Source organism: Orbicella franksi, chromosome 8, assembly GCF_964199315.1.
Source record: "Orbicella franksi chromosome 8, jaOrbFran1.1, whole genome shotgun sequence".
Lineage (NCBI taxonomy): Eukaryota > Metazoa > Cnidaria > Anthozoa > Scleractinia > Merulinidae > Orbicella > Orbicella franksi.
In genome coordinates this window covers 24,704,744-24,730,632 of record NC_138152.1, presented here as the reverse complement: position 1 = coordinate 24,730,632, position 25,889 = coordinate 24,704,744, and the positions used below count along the sequence as shown (strand labels likewise).

The window sequence follows — 25,889 nt, the reverse complement described above, 5'->3', positions numbered from 1 at the left end:
ACATTTACAGTGGTGGGCGAGCAGGTGAAACAGGAAAGATAGACTATCAAAAACGAGTACTCACCCAACAATTCTGTCATGAGTGGGCATCTGTTGAGAACCGAGAGAAGAAAGGGTGCAGCTACTCGTCAGACTCTAAAGTCCACAAAAAGGAAAATGAAGATTTACCAAAACATCTAAAGAAGAAGAAAATGGTATAAAATATATAAATGAATCTGTATAAATGTGAAAAACAAAATAAGTTTTCCCTCCATTCATTTTAAATAACTCCTAGACTACTATATACACTGCATTTAAAAAAGGATGCTTCTCAAGGCTGTGGTCAAAGAAAAATTACCAGAAGCCCAGAAGTTCCTAACCATGGAATCCTGGGTGCCCAACACTTAAGCTTATATGAAAAAAGCATTTTTCCCTGTCACCTAAAGGCCAAAGTTAGTTACCTGTGGCACCCAGGCACTTCTAGTGGACTGCCCTGCTTCTTGTGTATGCTGCTGTTTAGTTGAATATCATGGACACATTCCTAATGTTCATAACACCTGTGCTATTTTGTTTAAAACAGCACATTCCTTTTCAAGACACTGAAAGAAAGTCAAGTCAAGATGAACCACCTTATGCTACCTATATATCACCAACTGCTCCTGAAATCGAGGTACATGAAGGCATTATATAAAAGCACTAACATAACAAGTTCATCTGACACACCTAAGAGGTTACCAAAAAATGTCAGGAAATTTTGTTTTGACTTATTTTTAACAGCAAAATGATGTCTCGTAGTAACTAGAAATAAATGATCGATTTCAATGAACTGAGTTATTTGATAGTGCTAGGAATTATAGCACAGGTTAAAATCAGATCATATTAACTTACCTCTGTTAATTATTTCAGATGAAAGACTCAAATAAAGATGCCGACGGTAGTATTTGTGTTCGTCCTCGGCCAAAAATCGACTCCACATTAACCCAACAGATGACTCAAAACTATCTTCAGGCAGCGAAAACGCATTTCCAGTCGTCCAACGTTGTAGAAATTACAGTCGAAACGGCCAAAGAATTTGCTTCAACATCCAACAGTGGCACGGTAAATAGCTCAACAAACTTGAACAGTATCAAATCAACAGTTCAAAGTCTTAACATCACAAGAGCCGATCCAAGAGTAACACACGAGTTATTTACCATGAAGTTAAACTCAAGCAAACCACAACAGTCGGGCACATTTGTCATTGAACATCAAAGAGAAAAATCAGCCATCCTTCGAAGAAAATTCGTTATTCCATATGCAGACGTACTAGGATTACACATAGATGACAGAAAAATTATTCTGGACACATACCAAAGACCGCAGACATTTTACAAAAAGAAAGATGAGTCCGGCCGACAGAGTTCGACAACATGGTCAGAATTCTCCGAAGATTCCGAGACATGTACGTCTGGGTCAGATGAGAAGACTCGACTTGAAATTAACTTTCACCAGCCAAACAAACTCGTGAATACTCTAATTCACTCCGACACATATCTCCAGATGGCAGCCAACGGGGGATTACGAGAAAACTACCATCAGCAGAAGCAAGAGATCACGGAGCCGGAGGCGTTCTTCCCTGTAGCCAAAAACCCCCCAAACAGTACGCGCAGCACAGCTCGCCGTCTTAGAGCTGCTTAAACAGCCAGAAGGAAGTGATGTGTCTTGGCTTATTAAAATGTTCGGTGGAATTCATCATCTTTTCAAGCAATCTTTACGCCAGAGTAGTCTTCATATCCCTGTTAGTCGCGTCGAGAAGGAGGAATGACCATTACACGGTAAGAGTTTTATCTTGTCCCGGAGCTTTGAACAGCATTATCCGCCGCTGTATCAGCACAAATAACATCTTTAACTTAATAAATCCGATTTCTTTAAACTGGCCTGGAGTATTGCAAAATTCTCAACAAGCGAAATAACATAAATGCTGAACTAAACACGATAAAAGCCGCCAGTGTTCAATCGCCATGTGTATTTCGTTTCGCGAAACGCTCTCGAATGAATGGACCCCTAAAGCTGTTTGCGAGTCGCGCGCTGATTGGTTGAAATTTGAAGACCTGTCAAACAGAGATCAGCAGGTTAATTATGATCAATTATTATGTTAATAACAAAACTACTTCTCACGGTCTTTTTTTGTTTTGTTTTGTTAGCTTTTTGTTTTTGTTTTTTGTTTTATGCAATATAGTTATGACGAAGCAGTCAAGATTTGTTTCCCATTTTAGTACGTGTCAACAGCCGGAATGGTGCTGGCTTTTGTCTAGAGCATCGGGTATCGGTCAGCGCTGTCCCAAAACTCTTGGGCCTTGGGCCCTGGGACAAGATTGGAAACTGGCAATGCTTAGTATTCCCAAATTTTGAGTAACCCAATACCCAAATCCCTAATTTTTCGGGATACCCAAAACACTGAAAGCGTAAAATATCGCAGACTGGGGCAAGTCAATTCTTCCACAGTTTTGCGCAAAAACCATATATCATCTTCCTTCTTTGGGGGATACGAGCAAGACAAAACTCAAGGGGATGGAAAAAGACAGGAGGAAAAAGACAAAAATATCTTTTCCGCGCAGGCGGAGCTCTAGGGCTTGAGCGCGCGAGCTCGACAAAAAAACCTTGCAGGTAACAAAAAAAAAAAAAGAAGAAACATAGTAACAATAATAATAATAACAATAATAATAATAATAATAATAATAATAATAATAATAAGATGGTCCTAAAAACGGAGCTCAATGCTGCCAATAGATTTAAGGGAATCAACACCTTAGCTATCCCAGTGGTGACCTACAGTTTTAACATAATCGACTGGAAGATGAGTGAAATAAAGAGGTTAGACACAAAAACAAGAAAACTACTCACCCTATCAAAAATGCATCACACAAAAACAGATGTAGACAGACTACCTCCCAAGAAATGCTGGTGGTAGGGGTCTTATCCAATTAGAAGCCTCTTACAAAACAACTACGATAGGGCTCGATACATACCTAAAGAACACTGATGATGCCCTAATCGAACTAGTGCAAGAACATGATGGCGGAAAGAAATTGTACTCTATACAAAGGCAAGCAGAACAATTCAAACAAGAACTAGACCTAACAATACCAGACAAACAAGCAGAAGAAACAACCACCAAATATGGAAAGAGAACCAAACAAAAGGCACGAAATAAGACCCAAGAAAAATTAACAAAGCAGTGGGAGGACAAAGCCCTACATGGAAGATACCCAAAGAGAATAAAGGAAGCAGATGTCGACCACCACAAAACCAACCAGTGCCTCAAAAACAGTGGACTGAAGGCAGAAACGGAAGGATTCATAATCGCAGCCCAAGACCAAAGCCTATCTACCAGATCATACCACGCCAGCATTGTCAAAGACGGTACTAGCCCCCTATGCAGGATGTGTAACAAATACGACGAAACAATCGACCATATCGTGTCTGGGTGTCCTGAACTTGCGAAAACAGAATATACCCACCGACACGATAAAGCAGCCGCGTATATACATTGGAAAGTCTGTCGCAACTATAATATAAAGACATCAGAAAAGTGGTACGACCATGAGCCGGAAACAGTTACAGAAAACGAGAATGTCACGATATTATGGGACATGCCAATACACACAGAGAGGAAAATAACAGCCAACAGACCCGATATAGTGATTAAAGACCACAAAACAAAAAACTGTAAATTTATTGACATGGCAGTACCATCAGACAGAAACATATCCGTGAAAGTCACTGAAAAACTATCCAAATATAAGGACTTGGAAATCGAAAGACAGGGAGCATGCACAGAGGTCAGTTACAACTTGAGAGACTAGTGTGCATATTGCGTGACGGCCGTATCTCAGTGTGTTCGTTCGCATATTGATTAAATTTAATTGCCGAACTATACGAAGTTTAGAATGTGCCTTTCGTGTTTAAAATAACGGCATTGCAAGGGTTATCGATAGGCACCAAGCGCATGTTCATACAAGGCAGTTTGGCGCGCGAATTCGGTTTTGTATGTCGTTATACTGCGGACTCGGATCAGACAGTCTGTTATAAATTGCGACTATTTTCAGCGACGTATTGTCTTTATATCAAGTAAAATAATGCTTTAATTTATTGACACAAAGCTTAGTAAGAAGATAATTGGGTTTTGAACAGACTTGTGGATGATTTCACTTGCCCCAGTTTTAAGCTTTCAGTGTTTTGGGTACGGGGGTACCCAAAACTCAGGGATACCCAAATCACTGTGACACCGCCGATTTTAAAGGAGGGACAGACGAGCCTGAGGATGAATCGGACAAAGATGGCGGACGGAAGTACGGCCATCCACGACTTGATAACGAAAAACCATTCACAGAGTCTCCTAAGCCAGAACACCTCTCTTTACCTTTGTACAGGTATGTATATCAAGATGTATGTTAAATTATTTATCCACAGGAAGAGGAAATTTCCCTCTACAAGAGTTTGTTTTCCTAGAATCGAGCTGTTCATTTCCGAGAAATGTGTATTCATCGTTGATTGGTTCCCCATTACATCATGGTTATTTCCCTAGAAGAAAAAGCTTAGGTAAGCATTTAATCAGGGGGGGCAAGCAGCGAGGCCTGGAACCGAGTTTCTATGATCGCCCCAGTTAAGAAATTTGGCCGAGCAAGACTAAGTACTGGTTTGTGGAAAACAAACATGGCGGACTTCCGTGAGCGCGATGCGTTTGTAAAGTTTTGTAAACGTCGTGCATATTTCACGTTCAAACATCTACGAAAAAGCTTCAGTTGCCCTGCATCTAAATCTTGGACATTTGATCGAGGCATCGGTGATAAATATTCCAACGTAAACCTGTGAGCCCTCGCGAGCGGGAACTCCACAGTGTGAGCCAGATTGCAGGCATGAATATTTCATTCGAGCATTTTTGGGTGTCCTATCAACGGGATAAACTGAAGTATTTCTCTATTTCCGGACTCCCTGATGGTAAGGGTTGCTTTTTCTTAACAGCTTCGTGACCCTTTTTGTTTGCACTTACTAAACTGACAGGGTTAAAGTAGGTTTCATAGTGAGTGCAGTGGGTACGGCGTTTTTCTGTCACGTTACTACAAGAGGTCTGTTTCAGTTTCAGGCAAAGCATCTGGCATTATTTATGAAAGCGAATACTGGATAGGTCCCTCGGCAGAATTGAGAATTCATCACCATCTCTTTGCTGTTACAACACAATAGTTGCGTCATTGATTGTTTTTGTTTCTTCATAATCCTTAGACTTTTGTTTTAATATTCTTGACTTAACGGCTTAAATAATGGGTCCACTCAAGTCGTTGACATGGGGAGTGTGCAGGAAGTTTGACTTTACCACCTCATTTTGTTGCTCTTTCTGGACTAATTTTTTATGTCACCTCTCAATCAGTTTTCAAAGGGTTCATGCTCCTCTCTTGCACTAAGAATTGTCATTTGAGACAAGTACTATTAAAGACTTCTTCATCTGACTTTATATTAGTCTGCCTTATTGTCTTATTTAGCTATCCTTCCACTACAGGAACAAGCCACTGATAATCAACACGTTGGGCCAAATCATGAGTTGATATATTAACATCCTTACTCATCTTTTTGCCTTAGAGGAATAAAACAAATCCTTTGGTTACTGGTCATTTGATTAGCCCCTAGCCAGTTAGCCCCCAACCACAAGCCGATTAGCCCCTTACTCATGCTTAAGGAAAAAAATATATACAGTTTTTTTATTTCTGGTAGGGGGCTTATTGACTTCTGGTTGGAGTTTAAATGTTTAGGGGCTAATAGACTTGGGGGCTAAATGACTGTTACAGATCCCTGTGCTTGATGTCTTTTCTTGTTATTTTCGAAAGCCTTAAAGCCAAGTCTCAAAATTGGCCTATTTCAAATGTTGTGGAGGTTCTTTTGACTCAGGTTTACCCAAGTTAAAGTTAGTAATTAATAATCTGGATGAATGACCATTTTACCTGCTTACCTCATTACTACCACTCAACTACAGGTAACATGGCCTCATTTTCCTTCCCTGGGTCTATTTCATAAATTATCTCCCTCAGCAGATGAGTATATGGCAGCCCTATTTTGATATCCAGAAGTATTACAGAGCTTTCTCCCACCACACAAATAAAACTGATGCTTATCACCAGTACAAATTATGCCAAAGCATGTGAGCAGAAGCTGCTTTCTTTATTTTCACGGGTAAATAACTTGTAAATGAAATACCTCAACGTAGTAAAGGTTCACATTGAGTCTGTGTCTAGCAAACAGTCCATTTTGGACATTCCCATATGCAGAAGCGGAAAAATGATTTCAAATTTGCGAGTTCACATTGGTACTGAACAGTAAGGGATGGAGGTTTCAAAACATCCATAATTTATCACTGCATTATCGAGACACGCAAACTGGTAGCTATTTTCAATGTTGTTGACTGATCTGCAACTGCCTTCAAGTTTCATGATTAAATTAAATTACTCGAAAGAAAGTCTTCAGACTCAACACACTACAGGAAAATCATACAGTAAATGCAGTCTTTCATGAGAAAGTAAGTTACGACGGAAAAAACTTTAGACAGAAAAGCTTGTTTAATGAAGTCAATGTAAGCTCAAGTTTAAATGTACAACTCTGAACAGTTGAGAAATATATTAAGACTTACGTTCGGAGGCTTCGCGATATATAATGCCAGACATGAAACAGTTCGACATCGGTATTTTCCATAGAAATTTGGGAAGAATAATTGCTCGGTGTGAAGATGGAAAGTAATGAACCTTGAAATTTCCACAGCAAAATAAAAACTTCAGCTTCGTTTTCTTCCTGAGACGGAGAAACCTCTCCAGGCAACCAAGAATGCAACCACGCTCGCCAGGAAAATAGCCCAAAGCTGGTCCTGGATTCCCTTAGTCCTGATTGCCTCAGAGCTGTCGTTAAAAATTGCTAACAGCGAATAAAAAGTTATCGAATCGAAGGCAAACCCTGAACAAAAATGGCGGCGAAACATGTTTCGGTTACCTCCTGTTATTTTCGCGTTGTGCGCATGCTCGTTACGGTTCTCGAATGATTGACAGATTTCTTTACTGGGGCGATCATAGAAACCAGAAAAGCGGAGAGATCAAAGGTAGCTGCCAGCCCCCCCTGCATTTAATGTTTACGCAGCAGATGTATCGAAATTGTTAGAGTACAGTTAGTGTTGAAGATGAAAAATGTCTTCCCCAGGACCAGGGAAGGGGAAAAAGAAGCGAAAAAATAAGGGACGAGGCGGTGCTGGCAGAGGACGTGGCAGAGGACAAGATTTGCCCACTCCTGGAAGACACGTCGATGATGACGAAGTTGAAGTTGAAAGCGAAGAGAAGCCTGCTACGGGAGCAAGGTCAGTTCCTGAGCCTTCAAGTTCTACAACAGCTGAATATGACGAACTGCCGGAGACAGGACGAGAGAGACCGAGAGAGAACGAGACTACAGCTAATGAGAAAGTACATGTAGGGGAAGGCGGCAAGACGCCCTCTAGTTCTACAGCAGTCCCTCAGCCACAAGAGAAATCAAAACGAAAAGAACAACAAGTTCCTGGTGCGAGCAAGTTGTCTACGTCATCTCCTTCCTCTGGTACCAAGGTTAAGGGTAAGCTTTACTGAAATGAAGATGAATCTGTTCACAGTGGGGTTAAATTTACAACTCGTAGATTGATGAGCATATTTGTATTGTTCTGGGAGTAAGATATCATACATATGTACCTCTTGAACCACGTGAGGATTTCTTGGTTTGACATCGTGGGCAGAAACTTGATTTCGATTACATTGGGCTTTCAGTCTATTCTCAAACTGGGCTGGGCTGAGACTTTTAGCCCGGACTGAAGCTAGGCCTTGACTGAAATCTTCTCCATGTAATTCCCAATTTCATTTTAAGAGAATTTGTTTCAGAAACTGGGCTGATTAATCGTAGCTCAAAAGTTGTAAATAGTAGTGAGTTAAACGCAGTGCCAAATTAAAAACGGTATTTATAGCAGACATTTCAGGTCTAGCCCTTAGGTTGAGTGTTGTTAATCGCAACCCCCACCTAACCTGTTGTAATTTCAGCCAGGCCGATATTTGTCATGTAATCACCCCCTTAGGCATGGGTCCCATGTTTGGAGGTCAAAAACCTCTGTCTTACAGCTACTGATAGCCTTCTACACAAAAGCTCTTTGGGGTTGTCACACAGTCTTCCTCCCCAATGAACATCTACTGAAACAGACAGCACATTTCTTTCCCTTTGTTCTTAAAGATCAGCTGGAGATCACTCTGAAATTTACTTTAGAGCCAATTTGCACTAGGTAATGGTGTAATAAAAAGCCAATCATAAACTGAACAGGCTCCTTTGGTGCGATATACTGTAACTACAACCTGTACTGTTGCATGTTATGTATTGGGTGATTCCAGAAAATATCCATACCAATACCACGGGCGGCTTTTTGGAATTCTGAGGGCAAGGGAGGCTCTTTGAACTAGAAATCCAAAGGCCTGGAGGTACACACAATTGGAATTCTGATTGCATGAGGGGGTTGCTAGAGGAGACAGACAAGAGTGTGAAAGCACAAACGAACTGACAACACTGGTAACTACTGCGGAAAGCAACAAACAAGACAAACATTGATTGATCATGCCTATGTTCACGTTACTTTAAAGAAGAAAAGCGATAAAATCTGGGTTGCACATTAGTCTCCAGAGGCCTTAAAGTTGATGGATTTCTTGTTAGGAAATTGTTTGCGAGGAACGCCGACCCGCTATGTTTGTTTACTATGCACCAGCGAAAATATTCGCAGTAGTAATTGGACGGAGTACAGTACAATCCAGGGAGTAATCGCGTGAGTAATTTCAAAATCCATCTGAACAAGTGAATATTGTTCGTAACCCACCCATGTTCTAATTCCATAGTAATTAACACACAAAACAATTTAAATTTTTATTCCTTCACTAGTTTTGTCGAAAACTAGTTGAAAAATTGCAACTGAAGAGGAGGAAGTTTTAGTCGCCGGACATTTAGTCCCAAATGCATGTGATTGTATTGGTCACAATTTCAAGCCCTGCATATAGACTGAGTCGGTAAACTTCTGGAAAGATTTAAAAGCATAAAACCCCTTTGGTTGGAAGTGGTAGGGAGTCAAACTAGAATTTCAGATGGTGTCTCGCACACTCTTTGAAAGGCCACGCCACATAGTATTTTGGTGTCTTGTAGTCATTTCTAAAGTTCCAAGCAGACTTCCCGCAGGCCTAACAGGGCTCGAAATTGCGACTCACTGGTCGCCAATGCGACCAAAAATTGAGCACTGGCGACTAAATTTTCAGAACTGGTCGCCAGCTTGCGACTCGTGTTTTGTCCGATAACTAAAGAAAACCACGACACAACTTTTGTTTTTAAATCTTTATGCTAGGAAATCAATTGGATATGGTAGCTAGTATACAACTCACCTTTCCGTTCTCAGTAAAATAATGTCTGAATATTATAAGATAATCGAAAAAATTGAATGTATTTCGACACGTCGATACTGCGTTCACAGCGCGCCATACTGTTTCAGCGGCTTCTTCTGAAAGTGGGATCGCAGGCGCACTTCAACACCATGTGCTTTTCATTTGCCGCGAAAATGGCGGCAGACACCAATCAGTTGAAGGTATTACGTGAGTTTTTACGTGCAGGGAATGAAGATTCAGCCAAAAGGTTAATCCAAACTTTGAATCCTTCGAGGAGAACAAGTCGAAAATAAAGAACGTAACGGCATTTCGAAGAAGTAGCAAAGAGCAAATACGCAAGGACCCGTGTTTGTCTCACAATGAAAACCACGGACTTAAAACGTTTTATGCTTCGCTTCATTTAAAAATAAAATGACTATGGAGACAACCGTCACCTTCGGACCAGAGTTATCACCTGAGAACAACGGTAGCTTTATAACTAAGTGTTACTGATGTTGTTTCTAATTGTTTTCACTCTTCAATTGTGCCTTTTCTTGCATGCAAAGTAACATATAAATCCGTGTTCTTGTGTAAGTTATTTATAAAATAAGTTGGCGACCAAAATTTACGATCTGGCGACCAAAATTTTTCCGTTAGTCGCCAGCTGGCTCTCGAACGAAAAAGTTAATTTCGAGCCCTGCCTAACCATACATAAATGTCTTGCAGGAACAAGTTCATCTCTTTCTGCATGAAATACATTGTACTCTCTAACAGCTTCTTGCTGATAAGGATTTAAATCAATGGTAATTTGATAAATTTAATGTTAAAGCCCACTGAAAGGCCATGCGCGTATCCGTTGAAGTCTTTTGCAAAATTTATCTGGGTCCAAAGTTCCTTGTCTTGATTGGAAAGTGCGCTGTGATTGGGCCACATGCATAATCCGGTGTTTCAGCAGACATTCAAGGGTGAGGAAGACTACATCTGTATTGGAGGTTAAGTTACTCATGCCTATGGATCAACTTTGTCATGCCTATTGTAATTTTTGAGCTGCTACATCCTGACAAGCAAAGGTCACAATTTGCTTGCAACAAAGAAGACATATGTGTATTTGGATGTTGTACATTATCTCTCTAAGTCTCATTATTTATGGTAATCCGTTGAACAGGTAATTCTAAAGTTAAGGAAGGTAGTGTGAAAAAAGCTCTGTTTGAATAGGGTTTAACTTGATAAATATTATTTAGTTTGTGTCTACTGACTTGTTAACTGGGCTGCACAATTTTTCCAATCGACTAATTTCCATTAGAGATATAGAGCGAAAAAACAATGTCGTGGACGTTACATAAAAACAACGACAATATTGAGCGCATTAATATTAAATCAAAATTCCTGTGAAGTATCGGGGGGTTTTGTATGAACTGTTCCAAATATATGCAGTTTAGCAAGGGTACTTGAAATTTAACGTCCCAGACGTTACAACTGATGTCGTGGACGTTACGCTTTGTGAATCATTGCCAAGTATAGAAGACAAATCAGCTTTTCTGTATGGTTCTCAGTCATATAAAGCAATATAGGCAAATATTTTATGCTATTATGATTAAAACTGGTTGGCACTTCATGTAAAAACCCACAGTTTGGGGGACACAACATGCTTTTTACATCAACTATAACCTGGATTTGAGCCTGCTTTTGGCTTTCTGAGCCTGGAAACTTATGATGATCGCCAGAATGATAACTGATTTTGCCAGAGAATAGAAAAAAAAAAAATGGCAGTTTTGTTCAATTCAAGGTTTCTTTACAGAGTTGACACAACAACTTATTATTGGCCTAGAAAAGGGAAAACAAAAGGGTCCACTTTTCAAACATTTTTTCTACTTCTGTTGTTGTTCCTCATTTTATCAATGGATCATTTGAAATTCTAGAGCAACTGGCTGTGGAAAAAAACTCGTGAAAGTAATAGGATACATAAAAGAGTTAAAGTTATCATAAAAAATCACTATGTTCATCAGAGTGGCAGAACCCCCTCTATTGTTTAAATTTCAGAATAGTTTACAACCCACTTGAAAGCTGCTGTCTTTGTCAAAATATTTTTTACGGGAAACTAGAGCAAATCTAGACAGACATATGGTCTTGTGTAATGGTTTAGCTTTCAAGAATCATTTCAAAATGTTTTTACTTAACTTCAAGAAGTGTAACGTCCGCGACGTAACGTCCAGAGCAATGTTTTGCTCCCATTATTTCGAAAATGTTGTTTACCAGAGATTTCTTTTTACCAAGGTATTTCTATTGGATATCTAGCTGTGTGGCAAGAATGGTTGTAAAATCTCTCTGGTAGTTATTTTGGAAAAGAAAAAAGATGGTTAAAACGTCGTGGACGTTACGTACAGTACCGGTCAAAGGGATTGCAGCACCTGCACGCACGTAGAATGCGTGTAGTCTGCGTGTAGTGTTCGTGGACGGTGCGTGTAAGGTGCGTGTAATTACACGCATGTAAAATTTACTGATCTGGTAGTTACACGCATTTGCGTGTAATTTTACGCAAATACGTGTATTTTAATCTGAGCAAGAAACCTTTGTTATTCATACACGCAGTTGCGTGTATTTGCAAAACAAAAAGCCACTACTTACTTGTATTCGAAACACACGACTTTCAATGTTCACAACAAAAAGTAAATTTAAAAGCCAACAAGCATTGCTAAATTACTGGACTACAGTAGCTCGAGCACTTATCAAACAAATACTCTTTCTTAATCTGTAGTAGTCTGCACTTCTGCTTAACTTCAAAACTTAATTCTTAAAGATCTCTGAGCTTTCTTAAAACACGTACGACGGTACGTTGCAACGTAATGTTTACCCATGCGAGAAATGTCATTTTCAACTCCTGTTCCTTCGATAACAATGAAATAGGGATTCAAACAGAAACTTGTGGATTCCCTCTTAATCTTAAACAGCAAAGAATCAAATTTTTTTTGTAACAAAATCTGAGCGAATTCATTAATTTTCAATTCATCAGATTCGTGTGTAAACCCGCAATGTTTACACCCGGTTCATTCGATTATTCAGCTTAAATTACAATACATTTCACTCAGACTACCGATAAGCTAAGTTCGAGTAAAACATTGGGATTTTCATCAATGGGTTAAGTCCGGTTGACAGATTGTCGCGTGTCTGTATATGTATTCGTGTATGGAATAAAATGAAGCAGTAACTAATTTAAAAACAACTCTCACACTGCACAGGATTTCCGCCTGGGGTAGATTTTGGTCACATGCTAGGCAACACTTTTCAAGAAACAGATCAAATTTCATTTTATCAGATTGAAACAATGTTTTCAAATAGAGAACATTCGCTTCTGAGCTATTAATGACGAATCTTCAAAGGCTTTTTAAACTTAAAGAAGGATAACTGATGTTTAAAAATTAACTGAAAATCTCAAGCAAAATACTGTGTTTTGCCGTTATTTCGTGTCTGTTAAGCCTCAGTTCGTCAGTCGCCGGCGCCCTTGTTGTTTCTCGTGAAAAGAAAAAAACAAAGACGAGAAAAGCCTTTGAACACCGGTTAACTCCGAACGCTTTGGAGTACAAAATATTTTTAATGAATCTTTGGATTGATTTAAAGTACACTGATTGCTGTAATATAAAATTGAAAGCGACATTATATGTTTATGTTCTGTTATCTCGGTGAATCCTAGCTGGCATGCCTGCCCGCCGCTGGTGCTGCTTGTTAAAACTACAACGGAAAAATACTTTTACTGTAAAGCGGTAAGCCGGTTTAAGGAAACTGGTCGATTCGATCGGAAACGTTTGATGACCAGAAGCAAGAAGGCGAAAGACTAAACTGTATTGCAGTGCAGTCCAGGACGATAAATGTTACACGGTAAATGTTTTGTTTTAATTAATTTCATTACACGCACTTTTAATATTTCGTTCTCATTACACGCACTTAATGAGTTCCAGTTGAATGACTGCGAGTAATTTTACACGCAATATCACGTTTACTGCATGTAATTACAAGCGTGTAATTACACGCATTTTCGTGTATTTGCGTGTAATTACACGCATTTTCGTGTATTTGCGTGTAATTACACGCATTTTCGTGTATTTGCGTGTAAGGTGCGTGTAAGGTGCGTGTAAGGTGCATGGACACTGCGTGTAATGTGCGTGTAGTACACGCGCTTAACATGCGTGTAATGCTGCAGTCCCTTTGACCGGTACTGTAACATCCACGACAAAATTTATTTTTGTTATACTGTATCTACTTTTTAAAAACATTCAGGATTAAGTTTATGTCACTTATGTATTAACTCCAGTGAGGGACCTTTTTCTGATACGAATGTTTGAAGTCCCTTATATTTTCCAAGTCTGATACAGCATGTTTTTACTTTTTGCCTGTTGTACTGTGTGTTCGCTGTATAAAAACAAATACTTACTTTGGGGACTGTCCTGATAACATGGTTGTCACGAGGGAACTGAAATTTATTTTCCCTGTGTACTTTATTTTGACCACAATGTAGCTTAGTTCCTTGCCCCCGAGTGGGGGATAGGGCCGGGACCACAATGTAGAACAGGGTATAATGTCATGTGCAACCTCTTTTCAAAAATCTGGATTCTGACACCACTCATGTGAAATTGCCCATGACAGGAATTGTACACAGGAATGCAACAGGAGGTACTCACTTTGAATGTATCAATCAATTTTAATCCTGTGCAGAACCTCAAAATATTGCAGCTGCCAAGACCATTGCCTCTACCGTGCCTTCCACTGTGACTGCTGCTGCTGAGGCAGCTAGGGTACCAGCCACTACTTCTTCTGCTGTTGTTAAGACAGCTGGTGTCTCAACCACCACTGCTGATGATAACCAACAAGTTGAAAAATTAAGAACGAAGCTTGCTTCCAGCTTGACTACAAAAGGTAAATTTAATGATTGGATTCTGAAGATTGACTATCAGCATTATTTTGTAAAAGTTGTTGTAATTATTTTCTCCACAGATACCGTAAATCCTTGAATTAGCGCCCGGGCCATTATTTCAAATTTAGGTGAAGACGGGGGGGGGGGGGGGGGGGGGCACTTAATCCAGGGAGGGCGCTTACTTAATTTCTTCCAAATCACGGCCTGCATATCATTTCTTTAATTCATCATCTATGCGTAAGCAACAACATAAGCTGTTTATTGACATATAAAGCTGATCCTAAACCTTAAATCGCAGCACCATTAGTACTTGTAATTTTTTTCCAAACTTCATGTGTTCACAAACTGAAACAATGCACTAATCTAATACTACACAACAAAAACTATACTGTATTACAACCTTTGTTGTCTCACAGCTTGTCCACAAAATGGGGGAGTGGAGGGGGGCACTTATTCAAAAGGGGGGGGTGCTTATTTTAAATTTTGGCCAATAGGAGGGGTGCTTATTGGAAGGGGGCACTTATTGGAAGGGGGCACTTATTGGAAGGGGGAGCGCTAATTTGAGGATTTACGGTAGCAGCTGAAATGTACATTGTAGCCTTGGAAAAACAATTAGACAAATGGATGAAACTATTAGAAAAATAAATACACTTTGTTATCGTTTGTAGCCAGAATGAAGAGAAAAGTAGTGAAATAAATACTGCATCAGCCCATATACAGCTAGAGGCCTTGTACGGTACATGCACCAAATTTTTAAATTACACTGGCACAATATAGCATAAAGCCGGCAGTGTCTGTGTACGGCCTAAAGTGATGGTGCTGTTGAAAAAGGAGTGTTTCTGGCTTTCTTGCAATGTTCTGACTGCATTAAAGTAATTGGTGGCCAAGTTTAACTACGATATGTTTGCAAGTCAGATTGATTTCAATTACTCATGGACCGTGCGACTTTTAATAAATATTACTATGTCTTATTAATTTTGCAGTTTTCGAACTTAAAGGGTTACAATTCTTCTCAAGTTATTTCTAATTAATTTCCTAATGTATCAAGTTGTTTCTGTTCCAACACACAGCTCATCAAACACAAGGAAATGGTGGACAACGTCCCCCCAAAAGACCAGACTATGGTACTGTAGGCCGCCCTATAAGGTTAAGAGCAAACTTCTTCCGCATCAATATATCATCACAACTATCAGATCTCTACCACTATGACGTAGAGATTACCCCAAGCAAGTGTCCTCGAACAGTGAAAAGAGATGTTGTGAATGAAATCATAAGGAGCTACAAAGATATGTTCCAAGGTCACCACCCCGCTTTTGATGGCGAGAAGAATTTGTATAGCAGGATTAAACTTCCTTCAGTGAGTGAATGTTTAACTGAAAAGTTTCACTACTGTGTAAAACTCCTGAACTGTAAGAGGAGAGATCCATGTGTATTAGAGAGACAACTCCTATCACATTTAATAACCAACTCCTATAAAGGGTCATCTTTCATAAAGTAGTGCCTCCAGTAAAAAGGCAACTCAGTTTCCACAAGGACACTTTGCATGAAGGGGAACATCTGATTAAGATATCCCCCATAAAGGTGCATCTCCCATGAATTTCCATGGGGTGCCTTCCATAGTGAGGCACCTCCCATAAAGGGGCACCTTCTATATAAGGGCACCTTCCATAATCAGGCACTTGCCATAAAGGGGCACCACCTATGAGAGGGCACCTTCCATCAAGAGGCACCTCCCATAAAGGGCACTTCCCGTAAAGTGGCATCTCCCATAAAGAGATGCTTCCCATTAAGGGGAACTTGCCATAAAGTGGCATCTCCCCTAGAGGTACTTGCCATATAGGAGAACTTTTTTTAAAGGGGCATTAATTTCATAGAGAAACATTTCTGGGTAAAAAGTTACCTTCCATTAAGGGGGACCTCCAATAAAACGCTACCTTCTATAAAGTGGCATGTCAGATAAAGGAGCACCCTGCGGAAAGAGTTACCTTGCATACTGGAGCAACTCTGCCAAAGGGTACCACCCATTATGAAGAGTTATGCCTTGCCCATAAATATCACTAGTTAAATGAAAAGCTTCTGGAAGATGTAAAGAAACTTTGTCCTCAGAATATGTACTTGACTTCCGGAACTACTTGTATGTTGTATAATTGCAAAATCAATCATACGCTATTATGTTCAGGTTTGCACTCAATGCTTGTTAACTGAAAATTGATTTGTTCTGACTGTTGAATAGGCTGAACTTAGCGTCAAGTTACCTGGTGAAGATGGAGGAAAAGACAGGGAATTTAAGGTCACTAAGGTGTTCTAAATAGCACATATACCCTTTCAAAGCATAATTATTATGTCTGCGCCAAGCATTGCTTTAGAGACTTACAAGCACTGCAATGACAACCTGCATAAATGTTAATGAATTACATATACTTAACATGTGAATGTACATTTTGCAGCAGGGTTGTAGACAGGCAAATGTATTCAGTGAGGCCTTCATTTTCAATGGGAATGGATGGATAATACCCATAATAATTATGCAAGGGCTGTTTTCTCCAAATCTTAAAGCTTGCTTGCATGTTTTAATTAAAATAATGATACATGTCCAACATCATTTTAGAGGGCACATATTCAAGAACCCTCATGCCATTGGAATTTTCAGTGATCTTCCATGTGGTGCATGGATGTTTTCTAGAAATGCTCAATCTCAAGTTCTGGTTTTGCAGAGGGTTGACTCAGAATGAGACTTGCATATGGGAAATCCAGTGCAATGTTACCAATTTAGCAAGGAATATGAGTTAATTATGCAAGTTTGTAGGCCCATTTACACAAAAGAAGGTTTCCAACATTCTTTATTACTATTCTTGTAGGTTAAGATCGAGTTCGCAGCATCAGTTAGTCTCTTGGAATTAAATAACTTCCTGAGTGGTAAACAGAATGGAAAAGTGCCTCAAAATGCAGTGCAGGCATTAGATATTGTCATGCGGGAGATGCCATCAATGCATTACACACCTGTGGGACGATCATTCTTTCCATTTGATAGTCAAGGGAGACCCCTTGGTGAGGGGTGTGAGGTGCAATTTGGTTTCTATTCAAGTGTTAGACACTCTCAGTGGAAGGCTATGCTGTTGAACATTGATGGTAAGCTCGATGATGATTTTGTGGAGGCACGGTGGCCTCATGGTTAGTGCGCTCATCCCCGGATCGAGTGGTCTGGGTTCGAGCCCTGGCTGGGGACATTGTGTTGTGTTCTTGGGCAAGGCACTTTAGGCTCATGGTGCCTCTCTCCACCAAGGTTTATACATGTAAATGGGTACCTTTGAATTTAATGTTGGGGGTAACCCTGTGATGGACTAGCATCCCATCCAGGGGGAGTAGAAATACTCCTACTCGCTTCATGCTAACTGTACATGTATGGAAATTGGGATAAACTCTGGCCTGATGGGCCACTTGGCTCATATGCAGACTTCACCTTTTTTTACGATGATGATTTTAACAGTGGACATACATTGCCCGGCAGAGCTAGAGATTATTTTTCATAAGCTACCATGAGTCAGCATCCTGGCTACTTTGGTGGAAAACTTGCCACTTGACTCTAAACAATAAATTGAGTACATGTATCTCTGGCTAAATAGTACTGTTTTTCAGTAGTGATTGATATAATACTTACTCGCTGGTCACAATGATTATTTCGTCAAGTTGAGAATTTTGATTATCATTGTGTTCAAACTTTTATCATACCCATAATTATTGTGCATATATCAACCCAATAGCATGCGTGTATGACTTTTGCACTGCATGACATTGAATATCTTTGCAGATGACTCTTGAAAAAGCGGAAAAACATTAAATGTTTCCATTTTCTGTCAATATAATTTAAGTTTTTATTGCTATATCTGCCCAGAAGACATAAACTGTAAAGGTCTGCAATTACACTGTAAACGTTCAAGCTGTCACTTTTCTGTTATTCTATTTCAGTCTCGGCAAAAGGTTTTTATAAGAGCCAACACTTCATAGACTTCTTATGTGAAATTCAGGGCCAAGGTGTAACACCCCATACTATCGACGACCGTAATTTTCGGCTTGATAAACACAGACTTGAGAAGGCAATACGTGGTAAGAGTACATAAGATCTTAGTTCCACGGTATAACGTAAATTTAAATCATATTAAATGCAAAATTGGTCATAGACATGAGCATGTAATTACACATATTTTCATAAAATTGAACATTTAATGTTTACACACTTTTTTGTGCGTTTATTTACTTTGTGAATTTTTAAAATATTTTTTAACATCTACCTTATAGTTAAGAGCCTGTTTGTTTATAAGAATGAATAACGCTATCTGCCAGATAAATCACTATCCAGCATAATTTGTTTGTCAGCACTTTTCTACGCGATAGCGATTTTTATCCAATCTTTGAACAACTTGGGTCGGTGGCCGTGTTTTCCATTTCACTGAACTCAACAAAAAGTGATAGCAGAAAACAGAGTCTGCTGAACAAGACTAGTACTACATGTAAAGATTTAATACACAGATATATATCAGACAGTGCTGAGAAAAAAATAAATTAATATACACCGTGTTCGTGCTTGGGCTGCAGGACTTTCTAAAACTTTAGTAACGTCCTATGGGACATATAGAGTGACATGACTTTTATAAAGGGGTATGTGACCGTTGTTCAGAGACGGTGCACGAATAAATGCACTGTCTCATAACTTTCTTTGTCCGTTAGGGATCCGTATTCAAACCACTCATGCAGCCACTATTAAGAGAAAGTACACCGTGTGGGGAGTATCAAGTGTTCCGGCAGAGAAGCTACAGTTTGATGTTGAGGATGGTGCAACTGGTCGCAAAAGAAAAACAACTGTGGCAGAGTATTTTAAGGATACATACAGGTTGAATTTGAGGTATTGTGAAGTTACTTTTTAAACTGGTGAATTGCGATTTTAAGTTACGAGCTGTAGTGGGAGATCAAATTATTTTTAATTAAACCAGTCTATTGTAAAGAAACAGATTAGTTACAATCAAATTACAAATTACAAAATGAGCGATATACTCGATGGTGTATACCCAGCTAAATTTACGATTTAAGAACTTGAATTCGAACGATTAAACGATTTTAAAGGAGCTTAACTCGAATAGAAGATCGAGTAATGGCATACTTTTAAACGTTCCCACATGCAAGTCTTTAGCTACTCTTGGTGATCGATCTTTTTATATGGCCGCCCTAAACTTACCCTGGGTACCAGAGGGTTTATTTTTTTTTTCGTAGCGACCATAGAACGATCTTCCACCTTTTATTAGAAACATATCTACTGTAGATAGCTTTAAAAAGTCTCTAAAATCTCATTTGTTTCAGAAAGCGTTCTTTAGTTAATTTTTTCAGTGATTTTATATGTAGAATTTGTATGTAAATGTGTATTTTAAGACTAGGAATGTGTGTTTTTCTTTTAATTGTGATGCGCAGATGAAAATAATTATGTTGATATCTGCGCAATATATAGAGGATATTACACGGAGGCGAGAAGATATGAAGTTTATGTTCTCGTGGCAAGAACAATATCTCACTCGTTCGCTTCGCTCACTCGTGAGATATTGTTCTTGGCACGAGAACATAAAATTCATATCTTCGAGCCAACGTGTAATGTTCTTTTTATTATATGGAGAAACCAATTCAACAAAAGTAAAAGGCGGGAATCGTGACGTCATTGAACGATACGACACTCACAAAGGTGACATACGGAAAATACGCCACTCGGGTCCCGGATGAAGTGGCGTATGGAATCTACGAGTGGTTTAGTTCCCAGTAAAACACTCTTCTCCATATAATAAAAGTTAATAATTAACAATTATTCACCGAGGTGGAGGTAAATATCCATCACTTTCACCGACACTGAGGTGACTAATTGTTTTAGTATATACCACACAAGCTGAATAATTAGCGGACCAATTAACAAACGACAAGCGGTCGGAAATTTTAAAATCTCTTGCGCCGGCTGCTCGGGGGTGAATAGTACTTGCTAATCACCTCCGAGTTAACTAATCAGAGCGCGCGAAAAGCACTATTCACTTGTATGGTATATACTAAATATTATTTATTATAGAATTCGTCTAAGGTCAGTAACAAGTTTCGCGTGCACGCGACACTTGCTTCGAACAAGTATTTTTGACTTTGCTGTTTCTGTTAGTTAGACAAGTATGCTAGTAGTTCGCGAAGTTCGTGAAGAAAGTTCGTACAGAAAATTTCAAAACGATACATAGAGACGCCGCGGTGCGTAGAAACGCATGTTAAGTCTTAGAATACGTCGCTGTGAAACTCTAAAGCAAAAGGTCAGGAATTAAAACGTAGAGTTTACACGTTCGAATCGCAACAGAAAACGTTGAACGATCCTAATTACAACTAGCTATTTCCATATGATCACCACGATGACCGGCCGATAAAACACATGCTTCGAGTTTTTTGAACGGCTTCAAAAACGTTTGTGGTAGATCTACTCATTTGTAGAATAATCCTTGGGTTTATTACTATTTTTCTGGAGAAAATCGGCTGCAAAATTTAACCATGTCTTTATCAAATTTAAAAACATTTATTAAACATTCATTTCTTTTGTATTTCCTTTATCAATTATCAATTATCGTAACGATAAGTGAACTTCATCATCACTGAACTTTTTTTCAGCGTCTACATGTATATGGAAACTAGGCTTTAAGTATAGTGTTAAAGGAGCTCAGTCACGGTTTGCGCATATTGAAAAGTTTAGCCTCAAGTTTTCAAATTTGTTGTTTGTAGTCCGTGTTAATCTGCTCCATCCTTAGCCATCCTTGTTCCTTTATGGTTTATCATTATCTCTTTGGTGTTTTTCTATCTTATTAAACTGTTATTTTCAGGTTTCCTACCATTTAAAGGTTATTTTGTATGTGGCCAAAATAACTCAAAATACCGTGACTGAGCCCCGTTAATAGTGTATATATCTTGTACGTATATTTGTAAAGAGAAAAGAAGTATCTAAAAACAAATAAATTACAACAAACTATACTCTCTCACTTTCAGATATCCTCACCTACCCTGCCTACAAGTTGGCCAGAAAAAGGACCGTTACCTGCCAATGGAAGTCTGTACCATCATTCCTTGTCAAAGAAGACATTTATCAGAGCAACAGACGGCAACCATGATCAGAAGTACTGCTCGTCCTGCACCTGAAAGACAGCGAGACATTCAGTATTGGGTATGTTTGATAATTCAATTCACTCGAGCCTCTTCTCGCAGTTCTCTTCAGGGAAAGCATAACTACCATGTATACAGCTTGACTGTTCACGAAAAGTCTTGTAAGCTATAAACTAACTGGCTGGCAAGATTTTGAACACACGTGCCCCTTTTACGCCTGCAAATGTTTGTTCCATGTTTGTGGACACAACAAAATTGCAGCGACAAAAGGCGAGAAAATATTTGAAAGATAGTTAAGTACTGACCATTCATGTAGCTTTTGTAAAATTAGTAGATATGTCAAAAATCATACATTTGAGCAACAGCTTTTGCTAAACTCATCAACATACAGAGTTATTTTTCTTAGGATTTTACATGTATCTGTCCTCGAAGATGAAATAAATAGAAGATATTACACGGTAGCGAGAAGGTATGAATTTTATGTTCGAGTGGCAAGAACGATATCTCACGCGTTTGCTGCGCTCACACGTGAGATATTGCTCATGCCGCGAGAACATAAAAATCGTATCTTCGAGCTAACGTGTAATGTTCTTTTTTAATTATAGACATACTGATCACGGCGTTTTTGACGATTTTCCGAAGATTTCCGACCACTTTCCGAAGATTCTCCAAAACTTGTCCGAAGGTCACACGAACGTTGCCGAATGTTTCCCGAAAATTTCCGAAGATTAACAAGGATTGCCGAAGAGTTTCGAGGAAGACTCGAAGATGTTTCGATCATACACCAAAGAATTTAAGTATAATTTAAGAGCAAATGTACACAAAAATCAAAAATAGTCCGGTAACACTTGAAAAATCGAATTTGCCCTACTGTTGCATATAAGTAGGCCACAGTAAAAGTAAAAACGCTAGGTAGTTTTTTTTTTCAAATATCTTGGTACTCCTGAGAAAAAGAACATTATCGATTTCACGTCCAAACATCAATCTAACGAGTGCTAACTGGGCTGAAAATCGACCATTTTCATTCGATTCGCATTTCGCAACTATTGAGCGCAAAAAAGTTGTAATACAACCAACTTAATGCAGAACTATTCCTTGTCCAGAAAAGCCCAGTTTTAAGAATATTGGATTAATCCAACTATTTGGTGATAAACAAAACCAAAGTGTTCTCCAACGATGAGTTCGTCAGTCGGTGAAAAGAATTGTCATTTTGACCATGTGCCATGTCTCGGAATTCCAAAAGATTTTAGATTCTAACTATGCTAGGATAGCTCTTTCAATACATGTAAAGTTTAGTTTGGGCAAATGATTAGGCACTCGTCAAAAAATTATTAAAATTACACACAAAAAAATTAAAATAACGCCAGCAGTCGAATGCGTGCAGGAATATCAGCACGACTTAAGCATAAAACAATATAAATATGTTTACATTAGCTGAGTTAGCATGTCTTGACCAGCAAACAATATTCCCATCCTGCCATTTTAACGGTGTTCCATTAGCTCTGCATAACCTGTACGCATTCGTCTGGTGAATTTGAATCCCCCAAATCACTCAATATTACCAGGTTCCTATGTAAATATTCCTACGTTTTCCGTTTTGTTGTTCAGTACAGTCATTCAACCTGCTTTTAGGCAGAAATCCCCAGTAATTAGCAATGACAAATAAGCCGCCATCTTCGATCGCTCCGCGTCTCCTATTTGCATATTGTCCAGCAAAAGTCTTTGCACACAGGGTAGGGGTAGAATAGGGATTATTTCCGAAAGAAAAAGCGTTAGAATTTTTCCAATATCTCGATGTTAGCTCTAATTCAGGGCCTCCTTTCTTAGGTAAAGCGATAAAATGCTACAAACTTACAAGGTCTTTGTGGCTTAAAATTCGAACAAAGAAAAGTAACTCTGTTTAAAGCTCTGAAATCCCGACCCGCACCCCCATGTAAAATATGTTGTAACGCACCGGTCTCGGATAAACATCTTCAGTCAAAATGGAGGCCTTTCAAACGTCTTCAAAATGGAAACCCGAAAGTCACACGTGGAATGACGCTTTAGCAGTGATTACTGGCTTAATCAAACGACACAAATAACACAGATAGAATGACACATCCAATAATACATACATGGGACTTGAGACAGTAATTGTTTTTCTTCAAAGTCGGATATGAGTACTGACAAGAAAGGCATTGAAAGAATCAGTTTGCAAGATTCAGGATACTACAAACCGAAGTAGGTGAACGTGTTATTTTTATGTGTATGCCATTTATACTGCTTGGTAGTGCTGACGTTTCGAACTGAAGTATTAAATGCCGATATGCTGATGATACTTTTGGTCACGCACTCGGTAGCTGCTGGCGTGATTTTGTGTCTTTTGTGAACGATTTTGAATAAGTTTTTGACGAGTGCCTAATCATTTGCCCAAACTAAACTTTACATAATTATATTGAAAGACCTATCCTAGTATAGTTAGAATCTAAAATCTTGTGGAATTCCGAGACATGGCACATGGTCAAAATGACAATTCTTTTCACCGACTGACTAACTCAATATTGGAGAACACTCTGGTTTTTGTTTACCGCTAAATAATTAGATTAATCCAATATTCTTGAAATCGTCCTTTTTTTGGACAAGGAATAGTTCTGCAATAAACTGTTTGTATCACAACTTTTCTGCGCTCAATGGTTGCGAAATGCGAATCAAATGAAAATGATCGATTTTCAGCCGATTTTCAGCCCAGTTGGGACTCGCTAAATTACATGAAATTGAGTCTGAAGGTTAAATCGAAAATGTCGTTTTTCTCGGAAAGACAAAGCTATTTTAAGGAAAAAACTACAGCCTGTTTGCACTCTTGCTAGGGGCTAGCTATATGCAAAAGATGAGTGAATTTGAATTTTCTAGCCTTGCCGAAGAAATTTGATTTTGTTTGATTTTTGTGGGAATTTGCTCTTATGAGACAAACTTGACATCAGTGAAATCATCGATATCTTCACTAGTGAGGATTTGGAAAATACGACACTTGAGTCCCGAATGTGGTTTCGTATGAATTTTACGAGTGGTGTATTTTCTATTATAATATAGATAGGTTCCTGCGCGCGCTCTGATTGGTCGAAAACCCATGTTTTATCAGAGTTTATAATAAAGTTTCCATATAACGCGCGCTCTGATTGGCTGAAAGAGCGTGCTTTATCAGAGAACAGAGCACGGGCTGATGACGGTAAGTTGGCTTTCAAATTTTTGCTTCGGAATTTTGACAAATTTGACCCAAATTAAACATCCCCTGTGATTCAGACAAACGCAATGGAAACGAGCTATTTGTATGTAGTAAATATGGCTCACAGAGGCCATTGTTAGCAACAGTAGTGTTAAAACTGTACTAAAATAACAAGTTTTGCTAGATTCCCGCCGACAAAACACGTAGCGAAATAAACAAATCCTCAACCTAAACAGTGCTTCGATAAAAGACATTATATTTGTTACGAAGGCAGAAATTATACTTAAGAAGTAAAACAACGACAGAAAACAACAACTGAACTGTCTCTGTTGACGATGAAAAGCTTTATTTTTGTAAAAATGCTCAATTGCTCAAACAACACTTACATGTAGTGTAGTAACGCTCGTTCTCCGGTCATCTCAGCGAAGTGAACCGACGAGTGGTCAGTGCAAAGCTTGCTCTGATATTCTCTTCTGTGCTCGGAGTAGAACCAGTGGGAGCCGTTTAGTCTTTCTAACTTTTACGCTAGTTCGGGCAATCTTGCTGCATGCGGCTACAAGCCGTAAATAACTGTAGCTCCGTTCAAATTCATCTCGGCATTTTGCATTTTCATCCGCAAGCTTTGAGCTCCGCGTTTCGTAATTTCCACTGGAAAAGTGCACGTTTTCATGGGCCACAATACGGCCGGATTCCTCTGGACTATAAACCTTCACCTGCCTTTAGATCCGTATTTAAAATTTAACTTAAAAGCGAACCTCGAAGGCATCGTTCTACTCGCGAAAGCTGCTCAAACTACTCGAAACTGAAAGCTTAGCTGATGTCCAGTTTGTGATTGACAGCTCTCGCTTCGTTAGCCAATCAAATTATTTGAACAATTCTAACAAGGATTGTGATTGGCTAATTTTAGCGTGCTTTATCAGAGAACAGTTCACGGCTGACGCCACTTTTGCTCGTTTGGAAAATAAAGTTTGGTTTGAAAATTCAGCCAAATGCGTGGGGAAAAATTATCGGATTCTTTATCATAAAACAAATAAAGAAGCCTCGACTGTGCTCTGTTCTGTTGTAAAGCACTTAGGAAGCGGTAGAGCACTCAAGAAGTAGGGAAAAACACTCGACTTCGTCTCGTGTTTTCCCCTACACTTCTTTCGTGCTCTACCGCTTCCTGCGTGCTTTACAACAGAACAGAGCACAGTCGAGGCTTCTTTATTTGTTAAATAATACA

General features: G+C 39.1%; 2 protein-coding genes across 4 annotated transcripts in view; both read left to right on the top strand.

Moving 5' to 3' along the window:
• Positions 1 to 445: 445 nt before the first annotated feature.
• On the top strand, positions 446 to 2,670 carry LOC145495860 (uncharacterized). Of its 2 annotated transcripts, XR_014050480.1 has the most exons (3): positions 446 to 649; positions 886 to 1,793; positions 2,198 to 2,669. XR_014050480.1 is itself a non-coding variant. In XM_081475449.1 (2 exons), exons 1-2 carry the CDS (start codon positions 509 to 511, stop codon positions 1,654 to 1,656), a joined length of 912 nt encoding a protein of 303 aa, XP_081331575.1. In that variant the 5' UTR covers positions 446 to 508; the 3' UTR covers positions 1,657 to 2,670. The 2 variants fall into 2 exon arrangements, 1 of the variants encoding a protein (XP_081331575.1); XM_081475449.1 differs by having other exon boundaries at positions 886 to 2,670.
• Positions 2,671 to 4,261: 1,591 nt separating this feature from the next.
• LOC145495822 (protein argonaute-2-like) overlaps positions 4,262 to 25,889 on the top strand; it is a 34,278-nt gene continuing 12,650 nt past the window's right edge. The window contains exons 1-9 of one of the 2 annotated variants that reach the window (XM_081475407.1): positions 4,262 to 4,391; positions 7,195 to 7,596; positions 14,109 to 14,309; positions 15,378 to 15,664; positions 16,541 to 16,597; positions 17,166 to 17,436; positions 18,274 to 18,411; positions 19,033 to 19,207; positions 21,352 to 21,526. In XM_081475407.1, coding sequence (XP_081331533.1) covers positions 4,283 to 4,391; positions 7,195 to 7,596; positions 14,109 to 14,309; positions 15,378 to 15,664; positions 16,541 to 16,597; positions 17,166 to 17,436; positions 18,274 to 18,411; positions 19,033 to 19,207; positions 21,352 to 21,526 — 1,815 coding nt within the window. In that variant the 5' untranslated portion in view covers positions 4,262 to 4,282. The remainder of the gene's footprint in view (positions 4,392 to 7,194; positions 7,597 to 14,108; positions 14,310 to 15,377; positions 15,665 to 16,540; positions 16,598 to 17,165; positions 17,437 to 18,273; positions 18,412 to 19,032; positions 19,208 to 21,351; positions 21,527 to 25,889) is intronic. The other variant, XM_081475408.1, reaches the window with a different exon arrangement.

What these genes read in the sequence shown, in the direction of transcription:
- LOC145495860 (XM_081475449.1), top strand. Translation starts at nt 509, where the DNA reads ATGGACACATTCCTAATGTTCATAACACCTGTGCTATTTTGTTTAAAA. An exon ending in CAACTGCTCCTGAAATCGAG is followed by an intron (nt 650 to 885) that starts GTACATGAAGGC and finishes TAATTATTTCAG; the next exon opens with ATGAAAGACTCAAATAAAGA.